At 36.6% G+C, this 12,353-nt stretch overlaps 1 protein-coding gene across 4 annotated transcripts in view; it reads right to left on the minus strand.

The window, feature by feature from the left end:
• LOC117291170 (oxysterol-binding protein-related protein 6-like) overlaps positions 1–12,353 on the minus strand; it is a 61,594-nt gene that overhangs the window by 42,829 nt on the left and 6,412 nt on the right. For all 4 annotated transcript variants that reach the window (XM_033772741.1, XM_033772742.1, XM_033772739.1 and 1 more), the window contains exons 2-6: positions 10,719–11,169; positions 6,468–6,665; positions 5,031–5,084; positions 3,523–3,648; positions 1,726–2,005 (exon numbers count right to left, since the gene is read on the minus strand). In XM_033772741.1, coding sequence (XP_033628632.1) covers positions 1,726–2,005; positions 3,523–3,648; positions 5,031–5,084; positions 6,468–6,665; positions 10,719–10,796 — 736 coding nt within the window. In that variant the 5' untranslated portion in view covers positions 10,797–11,169. The remainder of the gene's footprint in view (positions 1–1,725; positions 2,006–3,522; positions 3,649–5,030; positions 5,085–6,467; positions 6,666–10,718; positions 11,170–12,353) is intronic.

Genomic DNA, 12,353 nt, shown 5'->3' on the forward strand with positions numbered 1-12,353 from the left:
ATGTTGGGATACACCAAGTGAGAATACTGGTCTTTGACAATTACCAACGTGTCCAGTGCCTTTACTTGACTGCCTTGCCTGGCCTTGAGCATTTTCAGCTGTCGTTGACTTATTATGGCTTGTATTGCGAGGAGATGTTATTAATAAGTATATATCAATCTCCGGAGAGAAGTATCTATCAGGTTCAGATTAATCAGTCGGATTAAAGCTCGTTTCATAAGATTGGAAAACCTGAATGGGATGATGCCGTCATCCTGGTTCAGTTCATATTAAATTGACAAGAGGTGATTTCGTCTGCTCGGAACTGCATGTATAAAGTCTTTAGTGCAATTTGTATGTATTTCATAAAATCGCTTTTGCATATTTTGAGCTCCTGGTAAATGGAGTTTATTAATCAAGAGTGATCATCAAAGCATTTGTTTGGCAAAAAGAAAGATTCATTTGCTAAGTAAAACATTTATTTTTTTATTTTGGTGAATTTTTTTCTTCTTCATACTAATTTTTTTATTTAATGACCCTTTAATCATTATCTGAGTATGAAATTGCAATCAATGACCTTATAGCACTTAGTAGACGAAATTACAAATATGAAAACTGGGTTGAACTTATTCAACATGGCACTTCAAATTGAGAGCATATGAGTCAAACTCGTTGAATAATTCATTTTTTTCTTTCATCAATTCCCACAGAATAATCCAGATCAGACAAGCAGTGAAGTGTATACAATTAGCTTGTGAGTTAAACAGTTACTGTAATGGACATGTGGATGTGCATTCAACCTGTGCACAATTTTATAGAGCTGCTAAAGCAGACAATTGTGCTTAAACATTTTGTGCTTAGCAAAAATTAACAGGATACCGGTCTAAAGTCTACAAGTAACTTCTTTTTTTTGGGCTGGTAACCTTATTGTGGTAAGCATCATTTTTTTGGTTTTAGCTACTTTTGATTCTGAAGCAGCTCTATGAAATTGAGCCCATAAATAGCTCCCAAAAGGAGCGGTTGTAAAAAAACATAAAAAAAAGTAAATTTTCCAATTAATTTTGACTTAGACCGTTGCCATGGCAAGAAAGTACTGCACAGACCTTGAGATGTAAAATAGCATGGAGAATATGATGATATGGCATTGATTGACTTGTAGTTTGATATACATATATTCCTGATTAATAGAGAAGTGTGATATATTCATTGCTTTCCCAGTTCTGTTGAAAACCAGAGAGACAATGATTGTGTTTAATATCGTAGTCTGATTTTCCATATGCCAGAAATAAGGAAAACATCTAAACTATGTAAGACGCGTAACTATACCTGACAGGGCTTGAATTTGGGGGTAACACACTAGATTGTAGGGCTTGTAGCTTGACATGTTTTCTAGACCAGAATTTATTTTACATGAATGGAATAAAAAAAAATGTTGAACAAGCACTAAGAGCAGATCTAAATGTTACTCATGTACATGTAGACCTTACATGTTCAGTGAACTTTGATACCCTTTGAATTTTTCATCAAAAACATATTACACAATGAAGCAATGAGGTAGTCCACTATACTCAATTGAAAAACACAAGACCACTTGAGTTGACTGGCCCGACACTAAAATTATTGGTCTCGAAACTATTGGGCCTGGGGTCCAGTTGTCGGACCCTGCCCGACACAGATACCCAACCTGCAGAGGCCTCGGTTTTCATCATCAACCCAACCTGCGACAACTTTCACTTCAACACTCACCTTTTGAACATTTATCCAGCTCACTTATTTCATTTTTCCAGCTTCCCGAGCCTTGTGAGCTTGAATGACCCGGGAGCCTGTACCTAGACATTTGTTTACGCAGACTCAGACGTCTGCGCTCCAATGTCATTGCTTTAAGGGTGATTTCACTGGTTGGACTTGCAGCAGGATGGGCTGGCCTCTCCCCTAACATCTCCTGAGCTAGTTGGATTTGTTTACGGTAGGATTGATGGAGGTGTAGGTGGTTATGCCATGCCAGAAACTCATCATGGGAGGTAGCCTAACATCAGGAGGAAATTCACAACAAAAACATGGTCAGAAAATTTTAGGAAAACAAAAGTTTTTACTTATAACCTACACAGACATTTGATATATACATGTAATAAAAGTTTAAATCCTTGGAGCTGCCGCAACACTCATTCAATAGACCCTTTAACATAGTTCATGGGAAGGCCTTCCCAGGAAATATGTAAATTGTATAATATCATATGCACACTAAAAATGTTGGTTGGCAAATTTTGATTTAAAAAAACTTTGCTGGATTGTCCATGCAATGGAAATCAGATAAAAGTAGGAAGAATATGAATGAAGCCTGCATTAACCAGTTCTTACTTTTTAAGTAATAAAAATACAAGTTTTATTACATTTGTTTTTGTTTCTTAAAAATGCTTATTTGATAAGACCAGATTAAACACAAATTATCATAAACAAAATATTGAGATATACTGTAATTGTGCTTTTATTTTTTATTTGTTTACTGGCACCAGCATGATCTTTATAACATGTAGTAATTGAAGACAAAAAACTCAGGGAAATTTTTTTTATTGTCTCGGGTGATAAAATAGAGAAAATAGAATTAGCCATCATATGAGGCAAACTGCTTACACTGTACCAATTAAATGGACCTATCAAGAACATTGAACCCTAAAATGCAAAACAGAGTTAATGGCGTTACATTTCAACCGTAGCAGTGTCTTTCTTGCAGGTATTGACAATACAACACAATCCTCTAATACATGTACATGTATGTCTACCATGCAAGGCAAATAAACACATTGCTTATGTAGTACACTGGTAATTTAAATGGTCATTCATAAATACCTCGGACAGTTTCGCTCTTCGTATTGGTGGAGAGTGCGTCACGTGGATGTGTATAAACCTTTGTTTAAGACCCGTAAAAAGTGTTGAAACATGGGCGTGACACGCGAGCTTGCACCTGTTCTTATAAGACAGTTTCTTCATTCCTATTGGTCGAGAGCAACGGTTGAAACAGTTGTGCCACATCACTCGATACGCGCGACGCGTACAGCATTCCCTTATAAGGAGTTGTTTACTCGAGGGCGGCGGAGGGCTTTACCATTTCATAGCTGGAGGGGGTGTTGTGTTGAAAGAAATCTTTGAACAATTAAAATTTTTGCTTTCTGACCAAAAAGTGTTGATGTTTTTGACCGAAAAGGTTTTTATGAATGGGAATCAAGGTGTGTTGAATCGGTTTTCAACTAGTGGTTTAAACCCGTCGAGGCCTGGTTCTTGAAAATTTACCTCGACTTCGTCTCGGAAAAATTTTCAAGAACCAGGCCTTGTTGTGATTAAACCACTAGTTGAAAACCTCTTCACCACACATTGATTCCCTTATTTAGCAGTGGTTCAATCAAGCAGCTGTCACAAAGCAAATCTATTTAACGTTTGAAACTAATGTTTGAAACTATTGATCACACACATTGACTATCTGCCTCTGCCAACACTCTCCTAGATGCACAAGACAAAGCGACTGGAGGGTAAATGGAATCTACAAACCTTAACGTGATAGAGAAACTCTTCAGTGTCAATATCAATCCGTCTGGCTTTCTTATCCCCTTCCTTCTCTGTTGAGATGACAGCAGCAAGAACATCAATAGTGCCATGAATCTTGCCTTTCATCAACTGAATGAAAAAAGGAAATATATATGTAGGACCTTAATATTACATTCATTCAATGGCATCTAGTATAAATCTGTAGTTAGTACAGGCATATTTTTAGATGTATACAATAAAACTAATATATGAAATTTCATCTCAAAAGGGTGGTTGCGTTTTTGAGATTTCGCCGAATATCCGGAGCGAATACGTCCACGCAGGAAAAACAATCTCTAACAGGAATACACAATCTCAGATTCAAATTCTAGGGCATAAAAACTGATATCTTTTACATGACCCCATTACTTCAAAATGATCTTAAAATGATTTATACTATCGGAAGCTGCTGAAGACTTCTATTCTAACCAAAAGTTTTTAATGCCATTAATTTTAAGAGTGATTACCTAAATAGGAATTGGGTACTTTTTGTAACACAATACACAATAAGAGTATACTGTTCAAAACGTCCAGACCGAACCGGCTCTTTTCAGAGCCACCACTCCCTCAAAAGAGATTTTACACATGGTTGTATCCGCAAGTCTACTATTCATATTTATACAATGCAGTGCAATTTTACATAGAGAGGGCGACAAATTTAGACAGTGGATTCGGGAAAGTCTTTGGTTTAGGAGACGACGATCAACTCTCAACAGAGACGAGGGAGGGTACAAACTTTCACACATATCGGACCCCCTCGTACCCCAAGGGGAGGACACAATCGGCCAAACCACCATCCAGTGGCCGTAGCAGGAAACAGCGCCACCAACCGACTGGTGGTGCCTCGTTCTGAGGATGACTAGTGAAACTAGACGAAACGTAAATGAAAATTACATGAGTATTGGCTGTGTTTCATAGAAAATTCCTGAATTGTAGTTACTCTTATTCTCCACACCATGCAAAGCTTCAAGATGGAGGTACATGTAGAACTACCTCCATGGCTTCAAACACCATTTACAAAACACAATGTCCACAGATTTAAATTAAACTTACACCTTTTGAAGATAATGATAGTAGAAAGCTTACCTTAAAATATTACTAGCTGAGGTGCTGTAATTTTGAGAAATGGTTAAAACAATGTCACGAAAAAACGTTTTATACATGCTAAAATAATTTTCGTCATTAGAGACGACTTTGTGACTTGTTTTACTCATTTTCTCAAAAATTACAGCACCTCAGCAAGTAATATTTTAAGGGAGGCTTTCTACCATCAATATTTTCAAACTGTGTAAATCTGTGGACATTGTGGTTTGTGTCTACAAGAAGTACCCAGACCCTTTAAACAAATATTTTTAGAGAGTTCAAATGAAGCAACCCTGTCAGTTGCTTGTGAGTTATGTTAAAATAATCAAAGACCGATTCTTAACCAGCTAATCACATAATGAAAAACAAAATTATAGAATCTGTCTCACCTCTCCACAATTCTTGCCGTAGGTCAGCATACCTTTCTCCAACACAAAATACCTCTGAAGATAGAGCAGGAAAATATCTGATTAGTATTCTGTGGCGACAGTTTTGCATCATTTATACAGTATTCAGTTACCAGAATAACATCATGAACATTATAAACAAAATAATCAACCTTCATCCCTTGACACAATTGATGACTTTCAGTACATTTTCAACACACTAACTGTGGCACTGCATAATGCAGGTTACATTAGTACACCACCCAAGCATGACAAGAGCTAGAAAATTATACAGAAACACTGCAGTCTACAAAAACAGGCCATTACCTAAAGCCCCAATATTACGAAGAACATTTTTCAAAGAGGAATAGTTTAGAAATTGTTTGTGGTTTGGAAATGCCTTTAAGATCTGTGTGGTGGGGTTTTTTCACTGCCAAATAATTGAATTCTTGAAACAAGAAAAACTCTTTCAAGAAAAGTTGTTCTTGTGTCACTCCCACAAATCTTTAAAGAAACAAAATCTACATAGCCCAACAAATTGTGAAAAACATGTTTTAAAAGAGGAATAGTTTAAAGTTTGTTTATTTTATTAAAGAGTATAATGTCTTCCGCTGAATATATATATATATTTTTTTCAAATTTGTTTGTTTGTACACTGCCAAAAATTGTATTCTTGAAATGAGAAAAACTCTTTTTTCAAGAAAACTTGATCTTGGGTCACTCCCAAAAATCTCATTCAATAAGACGGTTACACAACAATATTTTTCATGGAATGTTATTTGTTTCTTATTTTAAGAATACCATTTTTGCAATGTACTAAGTACAAACTCTATTTATCTTTGAATTTTGAGGTATTGCCAGAGTTTTGTGCTGTCATTGTTGTTCTGAAGGATACTCCATACCTCTTTAAACTGTCCTTGGTTGTCCAGTGCTCCAAAATGTTTACATGAAAAATGTGAACAATATATGGAGACTAACTAGAAAATCCAACACTTCGGCGATAAAGAATATTACCTGTTTTTACCCTTACAATGGGGTATACGCCTCTCTTAATATTTATGCATGACGTCATAATTCTTACCCAAATTGAGGCTATGGGCGCACGTCCCCCATCACTTGCAGTGGCTGCGCCCACCGACTTGTATTGAGTTAGCATTATGACTTACCTCATGCATAAATATTAAGAGAGGTGTATAAGCACTGTATACTCAGTACTTTCCCAAATTCTCTGAGTACTTTCCCAAATTCTCTGAGTACAGGGCACAATACACATCGGTGTAAAAGTAAAAACAAATTATATAACCAGAAGGTTGTTTCAAATTAGGTAAATCTGTGTGTTCCTACATTGTACAAGAAATATTCTCAGCTAGTCCTAACAGATATACATTGTACAAGTGAAAACAAAAATGAGACTCAGAAAGACAAATCAAAGTTTTCCACCTTGTGCCATCCTTTCATGGGACGTTTCCGTCGCTTGAGGAGGTATCCTTCAATCTTGCCCGGTTCCTTAGCAACCGTCTCGCCAGCCTTCTGTAGATTCAATGGGAGGAGTTTGGGAGATTTCTTGTCAGGTTCATCAAGTGCAGTCGTACCAGTGGAAGACGGCAGACTTAATGAGTTGGTTTCAGTTATAGGCTCCTTGAATCAAGACAAGAAATAAGTACATTAATTTTAGCATCTGGAGACTGAAATGCCCTCCCAGTCAGAATGAAAAGGGTGTTCTTTGAGAAATGATTGTTGGGTTCTCCCAATTTTGCACAAGCTAGTGCATCAGGCTGATATGCGCCATTTGCGTAATACGCCTACATTTCGTCCGGGAAAAAAAAAATAAATAAATTTATATCAGTTTTATTTTTACTACATTCAATTTCACACCAAAAAAAACATCAAGATAAAACCATTTATAATATGCTCCAGAAGGCAAATTAGGGCATTTAAAATGTGTACATTTTTAAAGACCAAGTACTGTAGAAACATTCAAAAAGACCTTCAATACGGTGTAATTTTGCCAAAAACTGGAGAAACCTGTATTGCAAATATTGAATGTTCTAGACTGCAACCACACTCAGTTGTTTGTACTCATCTTTTCATGACGTGTGTTAAACCCTGGATTTCTTTTCAATGTTTAATTAAATTTGTGGAGCCAAATCTCTACTACAATGGCAAAGGTGTACAGTGAATGTAGGCCTTCATGTACTGTACAAGGGATGCCACAAGTTAAAGGTTTGATTACAACAGTGCTATAAATTTAGCAGCGCACATTTACTATCCTGTTTCTTGCTCTATGGTATACTGCACACAAATACACATGCAGTGAATACATCTACACTGTATGTGCCATATTGATCACACCTCTAACCATCACCTATATCTCAGTGCAGCCCCATGGGTGTAATTCACATCATAAAATTCTTAAAGAGCCATTTTACACAGATTAAAGCCATTGTACCATTGTTTGGAGGAGGATCATCTTTCCTGGCAATCACAAATCATTGCCATTATTATATTCAGTACAGGTTTTAAGGAATCATTAGACAAAATAACTATTTCTTTTAGTCTTTGAGAAAGACTGCTTGGATTGAGCATTTCAGGCCAGAAACTATTTTTTGCATATACATATAAAATGGGTCCTTTTGGTGGATAAGCAGTTTGCAATAGCTAATTCTATTTTCTCAGAACAAACTATGTACAGTGGTGCTGAACTAGACAATATCTAGTATCATTTTTTACACCTTTGAATAAGAACTAATAAAGAAATTATTCAAATAATATTACAAAATGGCACCAAACATACTTGGTCAACAAATTAAGCTACCGATTTTAATGAAAGCCCTTTAAAAACATAAAGGCAACCGTTACTTTCACACACTGTTCTCCTATCCCATACTTTGTACATTGAATATTATGAAAAAAAGCAAAATTTTTTAACGACAATTCGAAAACAAAAACAATGCACTTTGTGTATACATCCATTGCCAGGATGCACGAACTAGGGAAAGTGTGGCATGTAAAAGTGTTAACTTTTCCTTCAACAATTTATCTGATATAAATCTGGTTTCCAACAAAGGGTACAAACAAATGGACAACTTCCTCTCAAGAAGAAAGTAGAACTGCCGGTACTAAGCATACACATTACAACCCTGTGATTAGCCATGGAAGATTTCCTGTGCAATAGTGAAACAGCAGCCACTGCTCTGTGACCTTAAAACAATAAATTATACTCTAGAATAGAAACAGAGTTATCACAATTTCAGTGAGAAGTCAATCCTGATATATCAGGGAGGCAATGCATTGGTGCCCTTGAAATGCTCCATTAGAAATTTACAATTTAGGGTGCCCTTTACCAAGAAGAAAATGCATCGGTGCCCTGCCCTTTCAGAAAAGAAGTATACAGGCCTGTGAAGTGCAGAGACATTTTGTGAAGGAATAACAATCTCGCAATTTGGGAAAGTTCAGGAGTACAATTCAGGAGTCCAATTAACTGATTACAGGCACCTGGAAATATGATTTTTTTTCTTTTAAACATAAGAGTCTGGACTTCTGAAAATACATCACATTAAATTGTACAATCATAGATCAATTTGTGCTCTGTAAACCTCAGTCCATTATCATGTAACACAACCATGCTAAATATGTGCAGTTCAACCAAGCTCCATAAAATTACAACTTGGCAAGGTGTGCTTCAAGGTCTTTCATAATAAACTTCAGCTCTTCCCAAATGAATGGACAAACCATGTAGCCATATGTACACCATGAATCACAAGCTGTGCAGTATTTGTTGTTGATTACTGCGTGTGTGTACCCAGTTGCATTTATTTGCTACATGTACCTCCATGGTTGTGATGGTACAAATGGTAAATGGGCATGTTGTATGATACAAATAAAATGTACTTACCATTTTTTTTGTAATCCAGCATGAAATATGTACGAAATTTATGAAAAGGTGAATTTGAGAAGACTAATGCAAATACTTTACTGTGTACTACTTAGGCGAGTTTATCTTTTGTATATACCACTCAGATCATGTACTGTACTTGCGTACAAAATGTACTGTATGTTTAGTTTAACAGCATCATAGAATCTGTTCATCATAACCCCTCACTAATGCATGCAAATAAGACTGAGTGTGTGTACAATATAAGATAAGACCATCAATAATAATTAGCTAGATTCCATGTTCTGTTGGATGGTCGAGGGACCAGAGTGGCTGGCCAAGGCTAATACATGTATACATACTAGAGTTTGACCATTAATCTATATGTAGGCCTACATGTAGATGTCAATAAAATGGCTCATCAATATTACTTGCAATAAAGTCAATATTGCTTACTCTCTCGCAAGATTAAATGTATATTGCAGGATGTAATGAACACGGTCAGTTTTAATTTACTGAGAACATAGCATTGACTCTAGTAATAGCTCCATTATCTGATTATTATTCAAATACATGTGCATGTACAGTAGGCCTACTGTCAATTGTCCAGGGCAATACATACATGTATGTGTGTACATTTTCTAGACTTAAGTTCATGCCTGAACATACATTATAAGCAGACAGTCCTTTCTACAAAAAATGAAAATAAATCACAATTTCTTAAAGTAAAACTGATCTTTACAAACAACTCAGTAATGAGTTTTGTCTCTTTAAAATGGCTTCCTCACTCACCAAGTTCCATTCAAACTTGCCTACAGACTTTTACAGCAATTTACACACATTGTAACTTTTTCATTTTGTTTTCTTCAAACAATTGCAACAATTGCAAGTTATTTTTGCCATTTTATCTTTGATAATTTGTATGGAGCATGGAGCATGGAGGCAGGTGTATTTTTCAGATAAATCTGCGCTCAATGTTAACATATTCACAGTTTAATACAAGCAGGAAGTTTTAATTTGTCTGCAGGCGTAATTGTTTATAGAAAGAAGTACTGAGCACACATTCTACACACACATGCTGTGCCTTTCTAGCACACATGCATGATATTATCCCATGTGAGCGGTCAAGCGCACCGGACTTGGGCTCTGATCAACAGCAGAGTGCGAGTTCAAGCAGCAGTCTTGACACCTAAGCTCTCACAGCAAGACACTTAACGACATTTTTGTCAACAGCTCTTCTGAGCCAACACTCCTCCCGTACGCCAAAAGAGATTTATACATGCTTGTACCCACAACTTTACTGTTGAATTCCCATCTGTTTTATAATGAGGATGGGACGAAAAGCCATGAACCTAATGTTTTGTAATGCATGAACCCAGTTAAACTTCGATAACAAAAGAGGCCTGCTCTATTGTTTCTGGTATACATTTGCTGTAGATAGTGCTGCACCACTTAACCTTGTAACCCTTAAGGTGTTACCTTCACAAAAATTGTTATAAGCAGTTTGGGATGCCTAAAGATAAAGGGCTGCATAGAAACTGATCATTGATACTGTATAGTATAGTAACAGTTTTTAACCCAAATCGCCTGATAGTACATCTCAGGAAACAATTTCGTTTATCAACTTTGCACAGAACAATATTTTGACTAAACAGATTGTGTGCACACTGAATGCTTATATACTTAATAGCAAATGAAAATATGCGACTAGCAACCGAGTACAGTTTGCATATATAGCATTTTGCTATGCTACATGTATACCAGGGGAATCTTTCACTGCATCTGCTTTAACACTCATCAAGGCTAGTTGAACTTACCATATCGGCCGGTTGTGAATTTCTCTTTGATTGCTGCTGGAGACGCTGCCTCCTCTCCTTAGTATCTGCATCCTCCATTAGTGTTCATGCTCTGTCTGTATCAACCTTATACATGTACAAGTAATGAATCCACACTCAAGGCAAAAGTCAACAATGTAGTCTGTTGTTCAGACGGTGTCAAATGTCACTGTTGAAGCAATTAACACTGAGAAAGCCTCGGGCTTCCTTTGAAGTATATCAATCACTGTTCCAAAATGGTTGATGCTTGAAGAGAAGTCAAGTTGATAATTAATTTGTAAACAAAAGTACTTCACCACAATAAGGGTATACAGAGGAGCTGTAGATGCATACACCTGAACATCAAGCTTTGTTCATTCTTTCTTCAATGCTGAAGTCCCTGGAGTTCGATGTTACTTCCATCATGGGGTGAAGTAGCACACAGTGTGAAGGCCTGTAGAAAGACACAACAAGGTAAAGAAGAGAACTTAATTCAATTACTTTGTTAAAGTGCATTCCACTTGTGAGAATGCAATGGATTACAGGGATCAAAATGACTTACACACGGACCATTTATATTTCATATTTATGGATTTAACAATGTACAACTACTGGCAGGCGCCATAAAGACTCATTTGGGGATCCCTCAACATTTGAAATGGCTAAGTCTTTCAAGAGTGCATCTAAAGGCCCAATCCAGCACAGGAAACCACAAGTATTTTGTTCATTAAAGTTAAGTTGCTTGTAATTTGATTATTTGCTACATGAATGCTTTCCTCAGGAAATCACACTACCGGTTCACCACAACATTACAATTCAGGATCAAAAGTGCATACTATTGAAAGGGCAAGGGCATCAAGGCATTTTCTCATTGGCAAAGGGCTTATCTATGGCAACAGTTTTAAGTACAATCCATTGTTCATTTTCTTCACTGTGTCAAATTCATTCAATTGAGTTGACTATAATGTTATTCCCAGGAAAATGTTGACCTTTTCAGTCACACTCAAATTGTTAACAAGGCAGACTCTAAATCTAGACCTTTTAGAAAATCTATACCTTTCACTTAACCGTTTTCCCAGGTTACATGTATGGCCTGATCCCAGGAGTGTACATGTAGGAGAAGGGTTAAAGTGAGATGACCCATACCGTAAGTTAGCATGGAGTGTTCAATTTTTTTCAGGAAAACTTCATCAAATGTGAAATGAACATGGGATGGGGTTTGATTTCATAAGAATTGGCCGGTACTGTGGAATGGGTTTTGCGTTTAGAAAAAGTTTAAAGTGTTGAAACACTATGATAGTGTCAGTAGCATCAGTTAAGCCTAAGAGGAAAATCCATTAATCCATTAATCTGGGATTAGATGAATGGATTATGTTTAATTTCATCAGGAACTGATAATAGTCCCTGGAGATACTAGCAGTAAGTTATCTCAGCAGACAGTATACAGACTTGTCATTCCCTGTGCACATTTAAATTAGATTCTGTAATAAAGCAGGGCTTGAAATTAACGCTGGCCCACAGGCCTGAGGCCAGTGTTTTTAGCGTCAGAATCAGTTATCTCATGACTGTACAAGTCAAGTTGTCTTGTGTTTTTGCAAACTTTGAACCTGAAAAGTATTTTCAATTCTGTTGACTATA

The sequence above is a fragment of the Asterias rubens genome, chromosome 6 (genome assembly GCF_902459465.1).
Source record: "Asterias rubens chromosome 6, eAstRub1.3, whole genome shotgun sequence".
Lineage (NCBI taxonomy): Eukaryota > Metazoa > Echinodermata > Asteroidea > Forcipulatida > Asteriidae > Asterias > Asterias rubens.